This window comes from Notolepis coatsorum (genome assembly GCF_963971535.1).
Source record: "Notolepis coatsorum genome assembly, chromosome: 10".
In the NCBI taxonomy this organism is placed as follows: domain Eukaryota; kingdom Metazoa; phylum Chordata; class Actinopteri; order Aulopiformes; family Paralepididae; genus Notolepis; species Notolepis coatsorum.
In genome coordinates, this window is record NC_140174.1 from 120,861,190 (window position 1) to 120,873,714 (window position 12,525).

Here is a 12,525-nt window from a genome sequence, read left to right on the forward strand (position 1 = left end):
AGGAGAAGAAGAAGAAGGAGAAGAAGAAGAAGAAGAAGAAGAAGAAGAAGAAGAAGAAGAAGAAGAAGAAGAAGAAAGAAGAAGAAGAATGAGAAGAATGAGAAGAAGAAGAAGAAGGAGAAGAAGAAGAATGAGAAGAAGAAGAAGAAGGAGAAGAAGAAGAAGAAGGAGAAGAAGAAGAAGAAGGAGAAGAAGAAGAAGAATGAGAAGAAGAAGAATGAGGAGAAGAAGAAGAAGAAGAAGAAGAAGAAGAAGAAGAAGAAGAAGAAGAAGAAGGAGAAGAAGAAGGAGAAGAAGAAGAAGAAGAAGAAGAAGAAGAAGAAGAAGAAGAATGAGAAGAAGAAGAATGAGAAGAAGAAGAAGAAGAATGAGAAGAATGAGAAGAATGAGAAGAATGAGAAGAATGAGAAGAAGAAGAAGAAGGAGAAGAAGAAGAATGAGAAGAAGAAGAAGAAGGAGAAGAAGAAGAAGAAGGAGAAGAAGAAGAAGAAGGAGAAGAAGAAGAAGAATGAGAAGAAGAAGAATGAGGAGAAGAAGAAGAAGAAGAAGAAGAAGAAGAAGAAGAAGAAGGAGAAGAAGAAGGAGAAGAAGAAGAAGAAGAAGAAGAAGAAGAAGAAGAAGAAGAATGAGAAGAAGAAGAAGAAGAATGAGAATGAGAAGAAGAAGAAGAAGAAGAATGAGGAGAAGGAGAAGAAGAAGGACAAGAAGAAGACGTAATGGACTCTTTTCACAGATGTGTCATAGCAGGGTGAACACAGCTGCAGCTAATCAGATTAATACTGGCTCCGCCTGATTGGCCCGTGCCACACCTAAATCAAGCAGACCCAGTGTTAATGTTATTAGCTGTGCAGCTGTGTTTACTCTGCCATGACACGTCTGTTAATAAAGAGGTCCGTTCCCCCAGTTCTACAGGGAATCGGAAGCTCTGGTTCTCGCCAAGAGTTAGAAGAAGAAGAAGAAGAAGAAGAAGAAGAAGAAGAAGAAGAAGAAGAAGAAGAAGAAGAAGAAGAAGAAGAAGTCTTTATTTGTCATGCAGACATACAGACACAGACATACAGACACAGACATACAGACACAGACATACAGACACAGACATACATACAGACACAAACATACAGACACAGACATACAGACACAGACATACAGACACAAACATACAGACACAGACATACAGACACAGACATACAGACACAAACATACAGACACAGACATACAGACACAGACATACAGACACAGACACAGACACAAACATACAGACACAGACATACAGACACAGACATACAGACACAGACATACAGACACAGACATACAGACACAGACATACAGACACAAACATACAGACACAAACGTACAGACACAGACATACAGACACAAACATACAGACACAAACATACAGACATACAGACACAGACATACAGACACAGACATACAGACACAGACATACAGACACAGACATACAGACACAGACATACAGACACAGACATACAGACACAGACATACAGACACAAACATACAGACACAAACATACAGACATACAGAAAAAAATACAAATAAGAGATACAGATAAAACAAACAAAACAAAAATACATGAATAAGATAAACAAATCAAAACGAATAAACAAATGACAAAACAAAGAGTGTGCGTGCATCCGTGTGTGTGTGTGTGTGCATGTGCATGTGAGGAAGAGCTTGTTAATGTATTCCTGTAAGTTTGCCTATTAATATGCATTTGCCTGGTCGTGTGTGCGTGTGTGTGTGTGTGTGTGTGTGTGTGTGTGTGTGTGTGTGTGTGCATTTGCTTGGTTGTGTTGTGTGTGTGTGTGCGTTTGCCTGGTTGTGTGTGTGTGCATTTGCCTGGTTGTGTTGTGTGTGTGTGTGTCAGTAAGACTAATTTCCACTTTGCTTTTGAATGTTTGTGTTTGTTGAACTTGTGTCTGTGGGTGTGCGTGTTCTTCCATGCTTGTGCATTTCTGTGTGTGTGCGTGCGTGTGTGGTTGTGTGTGTGTCTGTGCGTGTGTGTGTGTGTGCATGCGTACCCGTGTGTTTGGGACCGTGTCCCTGGTCCCGCCCCCCGTGTAGCCGGAGCGTGGGCTGGTGATGAAGGGGGTATTGATCGGTATAGGACCAGGCGCCTGCTCTATCGACTGAGGAGGGGGGAGGGTTGGGGGGCGGGGGGGGCTGTGGCTGATCCTTCAAGGCCCCCCTGCTATTGGCACTCTGAGTTAATCTGCACGGCCTGATCAATATCAGCCTGATCGATAGCAGCTAACTGAACCATCATCACACAGCTGCTGCAGCGCTCTTGTTTGTCTGCCGTTTATTGTTTTTGTATGGGGCGTGCGTGCATGCGTGCGTGTTTAAGTTTAAGTTTATTTGGATCCCCATTAGCCACAGCAGTGCTGTGGCTATTCTTCCTGGGGTCCATAACACGTAAATACAGTTACAGACTTTATACACTCACAACATTCACATGGCATACAGACAATTAAAACGACATTATACAATGGCATGCAAATGTCTTGATTCTGATTGGCTGAAACAGTCAAGTTAGATGTTGTTATTTCTCATAACACACTCCACGTGATCCCAGAACCCGCCCACAACCCAATTGCAATCACTCCGCCGTTCGTGGTTTTAGGAATGAAACCAAGATGGCGGACAATAATCTTTATGAATGAATGTATTGATAGCATCATAACGACTCATTCAAAAACGATTCTGTCACGTGGAATGTGTTAGTTGCTTACACAATGTTGGATTATGTAATTGGTTGGTCATGACTCATTGTGAAACAAAATATAAATTGCGCGAAGTGTGTCTGCAACACTACTATCACCAACATCTAAGAAGGGAGATCCCCCCTTGAATGGCCCTTCTAAGGTTTCTCTCCTCCACACTGCCTGTGGAGCTTTTTTCCCTATTGTTAGGTTTTAGTGAGTTTTTCCTTACCTTCGCGTGGGGTATGTCTGGGAGTGCTTGCATTCTTTCATTTATTTGCATTCATCTAAAAATGTTTGGACCTTATGGTGTTCTTGTTCTGTTCTTGACTTATTGTTATGTTTTCTTCTTGACTTGTTTAAAGAAGACCTGTACGGCCCATGGGGACATTAACGTGTGTTGTCGGGCCCTATAAATAAATTTGATTTGATTTGATTTGTTGTTAGATGCCATTCGTTATAGAACCTCCCTCTCCTTCAAAAGGACACTCTCATTTCACTGTTAATAAAATGTTCAATCAATCAATCAAACTAGTGATGCACGATATATCGGCCGCCGATATAATATCGGCCGATATGGCCGTTTTTTTACACATCGGTATCGGTCCGATATCAAGATAGGGCCGATATTAAAAAAGATTTTTTTTTTTTTTTTTTTATCCTTTTTTTCTTCTTTTTACATGTTTTGGCCTTAAATAGTTTATCAGTCATTTCTGAAAATAAGTTACAAAAGTAAAAAAAATTATGCGTTTTGGAAAATAGCTCTTTATTTGATTATCATAAAAAAGTGTTTTCTATACAGAGATATCGACATCGGTAAATATCGGTATCGGCCAGAACAGCAATATTAATATCGGTTATCGGTATCGGCCACAATTTTCACATCGGTGCATCACTAAATCAAACCAATAACAACCGCTCACTTCACTGTTAGACGGCATGCTTTGAAGCAACCTATTGCTTCGAAGTGGTTATGCTTTGGCCTTCTTTCGAAGTGGATTATGCTTAGAGTTTATCTTTAGAGCAGGGCGATAGACCACCAGCCCTGATTCCAAACTCTAAGCATAACCCACTTCGAAAGAGGGCCAAAGCATAACCACTTCGAAGCACAAGGCGGACATTAATAAAAATGTTAATCAATCAATCAATCAATCAATAAATAAATCAATCAATCCAATAACAACCGCTCACTTCATTCTTAGATGGCATGCTTTGAAACAGCCCACCTCCAAGCTGCTTCTATAGAAAGTAGGTAAAAAAAAAATAAAAAAATTGCCTCCCTTCTCTTTTTTTTTTTTTACCTACTTTTTCTGTGGATGGTTTTGTGAATAAATCTCCATTATGCTTCAATTAATGTGTGTTTATTGTATAGCAATAAGGTTGGATGAATTCGGCAATTGTATAAAAGACATTACACCACTTGTAGTCGTGTGTTATGAGAATTAGAGCATGCCTAGGGGGGTCTAACGACCCTCGGCTGCGCCTCGGCCCTAACGACCACCCCTAGGCATGCTCTAATTCTCATAACACACTCCTGCGCGTGATGTAATGCTTAAATAAATACTCCTTATCAAATTCATAATACAATACAACAATACATACTCCTAATCAAATTCATAATACAATACAACAATACATACTCATAATTTATTCATAATGCAATGCAGCATAATATACTATTTAGCTTTTACATACATTATCTATGTTCATATCAACCAATTAACATAGATAATGTGTGTGTGTGTGTGTGTGTGTGTGTGTGTGTGTGTGTGTGTGTGTGTAGGTGTGTGTGTGTGTGTGTGTGTGTGTGTGTGTGTGTGTGTATGCGTGCGTGGTTGTGTTCTCCCAGTGAATCACACAGTAAAGCTGGAGAGTAGCTGTGTGGTCGTCGTATAAACAGCTCCATTATATACATCTGCAGCCTGGTTTTCAACCAACCTGCCTCGGGCAAAATGTGGCAGCTTGGCTATAATGTGATTCCCACGGAGCGGACTGGGAGAGGACTGAGAGAAGACATGGAGCGGACTAGGAGATGACTGGGAGAGGACTGAGAGAGGACTGAGAGAGGACTGGGAGATGACTGGGAGAGGACTGGGAGAGGACTGAGAGAAGACATGGAGCGGACTTGGAGATGACTGGGAGAGGACTGAGAGAAGACATGGAGCGGACTGGCAGATGACTGAGAGAGGACTGAGAGAGGACTGAGAGAAGACATGGAGCGGACTGGGAGATGACTGGGAGAGGACTGAGAGAGGACTGGGAGAGGACTGAGAGAGGACTGAGAGAAGACATGGAGCGGACTGGGAGATGACTGGGAGAGGACTGAGAGAAGACATGGAGAGGACTGGGAGAAGACATGGAGAGGACTGGGAGAAGACATGGAGAGGACTGGGAGAAGACATGGAGAGGACTGGGAGAAGACATGGAGAGGACTGGGAGAAGACATGGAGAGGACTGAGAGAAGACATGGAGAGGACTGGGAGAAGACATGGAGAGGACTGGGAGAAGACATGGAGAGGACTGAGAGAAGACATGGAGAGGACTGGGAGAAGACATGGAGAGGACTGAGAGAAGACATGGAGAGGACTGGGAGAAGACATGGAGAGGACTGGGAGAGGACATGGAGAGGACTGGGAGAGGACATGGAGCAGACTGGGAGAAGACATGGAGAAGACATGAAGAGGACTGGGAGAAGACATGGAGAAGACATGAAGAGGACTGGGAGAAGACATGGAGAAGACATGGAGAGGACATGAAGAAGACATGGAGAGGACATGAAGAAGACATGGAGAGGACATGAAGAAGACATGGAGAGGACATGAAGAAGACATGGAGAGGACATGGAGCAGACTGGGAGAAGACATGGAGAAGACATGGAGAGGACTGAGAGAAGACACGAAGAGGACTGAGAGAAGACACGAAGAGGACTGAGAGAAGACACGAAGAGGACTGGGAGAGGACTGAGAGAAGACATGGAGAGGACTGGGAGAGGACTGAGAGAAGACATGGAGAGGACTGAGAGAAGACATGGAGAGGACTGGGAGAGGACTGAGAGAAGACATGGAGAGGACTGGGAGAGGACTGGGAGAAGACATGGAGAAGACATGGAGAAGACATGGAGAAGACACGAAGAGGACTGGGAGAGGACTGGGAGAAGACATGGAGAGGACATGGAGCAGACTGAGAGCATGTATACTACTACCTGTCTCTCTGTCTTTCTGACTCACTCTACTCATCTATTTTTCTTTTTTTTATCCACTTTTTCTCCTTCTTTTTCTGTTTTTCTCCCATCCCAATTTAGTCGTGCCAATTACCCCCTCCTCTGTCTTGATCGTTGCTCGCATGTGTGGTCGGTTGTAGGGAGCGTTGAAGAATATCGCATGTCCCCTCCGATACATGCAGAGTCAGCCAGCCACTTCTTTTTACCTGCCAGCGCCGACTCTCATTGGAGAGGTGTAACGTGTGGGAGGCTCACACTGCCCCGCCATCTCCTGTCCTTGCTGTGCAGGCGCCCTGACCAACCTGTAGGAGTCACTGTTTACAATGACCAGATCACCACCCATCGACTCCCCTCCCGCTGACTCTGCCAATTGAGTCAGTATGACGGTCGGCCCAAGCCGGAGGCAACGCTGACAGCCGGATTCGATACCGGTGTCTCACGCGTTGATGACGAGCACTTAGACCGCTGCGCCACCCAGCCGCCTACTGATCTATTTTTCTGAGAGCCTGGCTGTTGAGTTATTGACCCATCTCTCTACTTATTCCTCTCTACTTATTCTCTACTTATTTGGCTGCACGTTAGCCTAGCTTAGCACAATGAATGGAAGCGGACAGTGCTACGCTAGGCTAACGTGCAGCCAGATAGCTTTCTACTGAACGCACAGAGAGGAAACTGGTATCTATCTTCTCGTCTCTCTGGAGAAGACTGTAAGCTAATTTACCAAAATGTTGGCGTGTTCCTTTAAATGGAAGAAAGATGCACGGGTCACAGAGGTATCTAGGATTAGACCGTACAGCTGAGCCTTGGAGGCTGAAGCGAGATACACGCTCCAACATTTATATTTAGTCATTTAGCTGAACGCTTTTATCCAAAGCGACTTACAGGTTCTGTACGACAGGTCAGCAGGAAGGAAGGGCACAACTCTTTCAGCTGAGTAACAATGTTCATCAAACAGTGTTGAAACTTGGGTGCTGCAGTGTTGAGTGCATAGTAGTAGAGACATAATAGTATAGTAGGTAGTAATTTAAGTATAGTAGGTGGTAATATAAGTAAGTATAAGTATAGTAATATAAGTATAGTAGGTAGTAAGCAACCCACTATAGTAGGTAGTAATTTAAGTATAGTAGGTAGTAATATAAGTATAGTAGGTTTCAAGTTTCAAGTTTCAAGTTTCTTTAATAGTTGTCATACAGAAGTACAGAATACTTTCATACAAAATGCTTCTTACTGTTACGCTCCAGAGACTGTGCTAGACAAGATAGTATCAACTAACATAGTATAGCATGTAATTTAGAAGAAGAAAATGAGGTCACAGTGTTCGGTATAGACATATGTACAATGTTCTGAGTTACCATATAATATACAATACTATGCAGTGTACTAATGTACAGTACTATATAGTGCAAAGCAGAAATGGGATGAGGTACAATTTAGGTACAATTTACAGTAAGGTGTACGAGTTGTAGTGCAATCCTTCATCAATAAATATAAAGTGTGGGGAGTGGGTGCTACAGTGTGTTTGTTTAAAGTGGGTGTGTGCTATAAAGTGTGTGGAGTGGGTGCTACAGTGTGTTTGTTTAAAGTGAGTGTGTGCGTGTGGATGTGTGTGCTATGTGCGTTTGGTGGTTGTTGTTGTGTAGTGTTCATTGTTCGTTTAGCAGCCTGATGGCCTGGGGATAGAAGCTTCTTCTGAGTCTTTCTGTGCTCGCCTTGAGACTCCGGTATCGCTTGCCTGACCGCAGCAGTTCAAAGAGGCAGTTGTTCGGGTGACTGGAGTCTTTAATGATTCTCTTAGCCTTGCCCTTGCAACGCTTGTTGTAAATGTTCTGGAGGGTGGGGAGCCCCCCTCCAATTGTGCGTTCGGCTGAACGTGTCACTCTTTGTAGTCTGCTTCGGTCTTGTGCAGTGCTATTCCCAAACCAGGATATATAAGTATATATATATATATATATATATATATATATATATATATATATATATATATATATATATATATATATATATATATATATATAAGTATAGTAATATAGGTATAGTAGGTAGTAATATAAGTATAGTAGGTAGTAATATAAGTATAGTAGGTAGTAATATAAGTGTAGTTCAGATTTTGACTGGCCCGCGAAAGATTACATGACAATAATTTTTTATTTTTTTTTTAGTTTTAATTTTAATTTTTATTTATTTTTTTTATGTCAACGTTCACACGCACAATATACGCTTACCTAGGATTTGACTTGATTCAACAATAAAGCAGTCGGGGCAAGCCGAAAACGGTCGAAAGTGTGGTTATTTGAAGTTTGGATTTTTTTTCCACAACTGAGGTAGGTAGATTACATTTTTAGAGACTAAAGTACAGAAAAAAGGTACCGTTGGGTACCGGTATCGATTCAAATTTGAACGGTACCCATCCCTACTGAACACACAACTGCAGGGCAAGGGCATTTTTGCTCATGAAATGCATAGCCATGTGAAAGCCTTCATGACAAAGTTGCAATTAATTTCAAGGCAACTAGGCAGCAACAATCTCAAACACATGAAAACCCTGAAAGAAGTCAAACCATCAGCTGATCACTGGCACAGGTACTCATCCATGTTGGGAGCACTGCATGATGAATTTTCAAGGCATTTTCAAGATTTCAAAAAGGTTGAGGATGAAATGCAGCTGGTTCCCTTTACCTGCAGTGTTGATAGTTGTTCAGCTTGAACTCATTGACCTGCAGTCTGATTCACTACTGAAAGAGCACTTTAAGTCAGCATCACTGCTAGAGTTTTACTCTGCTCTCAAGGAGGAGAACTTTCCAAACATGAGGAGACATGCTCAGAAGATGTTGGTTCTCTTTGGATCCACCTACATATGTGAACAGACATTCTCAGTCATGACGTTTACCAAGTCCAGGTACAGATCCTCTCTCACTGATGAACATCTGGCAGCTGTGCTTCGCATCTCCACCTCAGACATGCAACCTGACTTTGATGGACTTGTTAAAGCTCAACAGAGACTGGATTTCTCACACTGAAAAAAAAAAAAAAAAAGCTGAAGAACACTAAAATGTGGAAATATAACAAGTGAAATGGGACACTTGATCTTTTTTTTTCTTTTTTTTGCACAGTTCTGAAAACATTAAATGTTTAATATAGGCATGTAAAGTAAAAAAGGCTACAAAACTGGGACACTTTTCTTTACACAGTTCAGTGACATGTCTTGTTTATTTTTGCTATAATATGATGTGATGTCTTTAGAAAGCTAAGAAAATCCTTGTTTCAATAGTATATGAAACTCAAAATGCCCTTTGTTATTAATGTTTCACATTTTGTTTATCATTTTGGAAATAAATTCTATTTGAAAGCTAACCTCACCTTTTAATTGCCAAATAATAACATACACTCTTACCAGGGGTCAAAACAATGCCATGCTTTTTATATAGAAATAAAATGTATATTATGCATAATTGAGTTTGGAATTTTGGCCCGGCCCTCCAACATATTTTCAGTTGCTCATTCGGCCCCCTGGGAAAAATAATTGCCCACCCCTGGTGTAGTTGGTAGTAATATAAGTATAGTAGGTAGTAATATAAGTATAGTAGGTAGTAATATAAGTATAGTAGGTAGTAATATAAGTAGGTAGTAACCAACCCACATGAAAAAGGAAATGTAGGCATGTCCGGTTCTATCAGAGTATGGGCGATCTTGTATCGGGGAGAAACTTCAGAAATTTGATCCAAAGAATACTGCAACACAGAAAAAACTCCTATCTGAGGCTGCTACCAGCCCTGGGTGCTCCCAGAGACCCCCACCCACCACCCACCCACCACACCGCCCAGGCCTCTCTCCGTCAGGATACTGTGATCTACAGTATCAAAAGCTGCGCTGAGACCCGGCAGCAGAGTCAGAGCGTTCACCCACATCAGAAGCCACCATTATATCATTTGAGACTCGGAGAAGAGCTGCTTCAGTGCAATGCTTCTGACAGAAACCAGACTGGCGTTTATCTGAAATGCTGTGTGCAGTCAAGACGGCGGTGGGCTGTTTGGCAAAGAACTTTCTCTAAAAAATCTTTAGATAAAAGGCAGCCTACACTGTAAAAAAAAAATCTTTTCACAGGAAATTCACTATATTATTTTACAGATTACCTTTGTTTTTCTACTTTAAGTAAAAATACCATAAAAATACAGTAAATTACCTTTTATCAAAATATTAACCATTAAATAAAGGTTGTAATCTGTAAATGTATTTGATTTTACTGTAATTTGACAGTAAGTATTTGGAAACCATTGATGCCAGACATTTACCGTTTTCTTACAGCTTTTTTCTTAGTGTAGATATAGGCTTATTGTTTTTGAGAAGGGATGGATCAAGGTTAGTTTTTTTTTCTTCCAGAAGAGCCTGAACAACTGCATGTTTACAACAAGCTGGGACAACAATAGAGATTCAAGTTTCAAGAGTTTATTCATCACATACATACCAGGGCATAAAGTGAAATGCAATTGGCCATGCCCGCTACGATTGTGCAAAAATACAATAGTAATAATAGTAAATAGTAATAAAATAAGTAGAGTCGAGTACATTATGCATAGAAGTTAGTAAAATATCTACCATGGGGTCTTATTTGACTCAGATCTCAACTTCAACCAGCAAGTGAGATCAGTGGCACAGTCCTGTTTCTTCCAACTGCGCATCATTTAAAAAATCAAGTCCTTCCTCTCCCCCAGCGACCTTCATAAAGTCATCCTCATGCTCATTTTCTCACGACTGGACTACTGCAATTCCCTCTACGCTGGTCTTCCGGACAAAACCATCTTCGCCCTCCAGCGCGTTCAAAATGCTGCTGCCAGGCTGGTCTCTGGTGTCTGAGGTGTTCTTATGTTCTCTGTCTGTCCCTCTGCCTGGTTCCCTGTCTCCATTGTCCTGTCCATTTATTCGTATTCCTTTTCCCCCCGGGCTGCGCCCCGGACCGATGTAAAAATTGGCTGGGGGGGGGCATTATAAATGAAAATATCATATCATATCATATCATATACAGGACTTGAGGAAGATGTCATACTGCCTAGATTCATGTATTGTCTTGTTTGTTAGACAGCACAAGTACAGTACAACGAAAATACGTTTGGCATCCAACCAGAGTGCAAATGTAACAGTAAAGTGCAATAGTAATATACAATGTACAGGTGATTAAACTGGGTATAAAATATATAAATGAGTACGACTGAGTTTAGTGCTAATTAGATGTATGTACAGAGTTGTAATATTAATATGGACAGTGATACAGGTATAAAGACAGTCTTCTAGTACTAAGTCATACTGACCAGCAGCGTAACTAGTAAGAGTAGGTAAGGCATATGTACAAATATAGAGTTAGTATCGACAGATATGTCAAAAGGATTATGTCCAGGTATTGTGGCAGATCTCACCCCCCCTCTCATTGATACTATTGCCATGGAAGGACTAGAGACAATTAGGTAGCTGATTAGTACTGATAGAACACACCTGCGCATCATTAGTACACCCACATATCACGTGCACACACCCCAGACACACACACTACAAAGCCACTAGGTTAGTTAGGAGTAAGTTGAGCGGAGGTGAGGTTGGAGTTGTTGTATTTAGAGAGAGAGATTGAGATATTTGGATTGTGTACGGAGAGGTAGTGAGAGGAGAGGTGAAGGCGAGTAGGTGTTCATTGTGTACTGGACCCTGGACTGGCTGAGAAACCCCCTTGTGTACTGACCCTGGACCGGACGACTACCCTGAGTATTGAACAATCCCTTTTTCTGTCGGCGAGCCTGTTTTTGTGTTTTTGACCATCGGACTGTTTATGACCATTCTCTTGCCTATCAAACTGGATTCTGCCTTAATTCAATAAATATTCTTATTGATTGATATTGCTCTTATGTGGACATTTGAATTTGTTTGTTTTTGAACCGTGGCGAGTCTGGACCCCACCAGGCTCGTCACAATATATTATATATATTATGTGTCTGGGGTTATTCAGATGATGAATGGATGAATATGCGGAAAGGAACATTTCATATTGACCAGTGTTGTGTTTCCCGGTCCGTGTGCCTCTTGTTTACAGGCCCAACATGGAGAACACAGGTCGGGTCAGTGAGTCCGGCTCCTCCGTGGTCAAACACGCCCTGAACCCGGACAAGAGCTTCATGCAAGTCCACTACCTCAAGGTAGGATACCAAGGAAGGGGGGAAGGAAAGGAAAGGAAGAAAGGTTGAAAGGGAATCGTCATCCAATAATGTTCAGTGGATATCTTGTGAACATGAGCTACTCTCTCCCCAAAGCCAGAGAAGTGAGTCTCAAACGTGTGACGTCGTCCGGTACAACATCTGGAGCTGCTCCACTGACAATGAATGGGAGGCAGATACTTGTGGACCCACCGAATGTTTATTTGCCCGTTCTATACCCAAAGGAGCTTACTGTAGTAGTGTTCTCAGTTCTGGAACAGAAAGGGTACCTGTACACTCGGAGCATTCCTCTGGGCGCTTCATCCAGGTGGAGGAGCCCACGATGCAACGTGCGCAAATCTCGAGTCCGAGTCGAGTCTCGAGTCCCCAGTGTTGGAGTCCGAGTCCGAGTCAA

At 42.0% G+C, this 12,525-nt stretch overlaps 1 protein-coding gene across 1 annotated transcript in view; it reads left to right on the forward strand.

Annotated features, from left to right (window-relative positions):
- Positions 1–12,525, forward strand: part of aopep (aminopeptidase O (putative)) — a gene marked incomplete at its 5' end in the record, with an annotated part of 268,516 nt that overhangs the window by 54,775 nt on the left and 201,216 nt on the right. Inside the window, one exon of the mRNA XM_084323165.1 lies at positions 12,011–12,113. Coding sequence (XP_084179291.1) covers positions 12,011–12,113 — 103 coding nt within the window. The remainder of the gene's footprint in view (positions 1–12,010; positions 12,114–12,525) is intronic.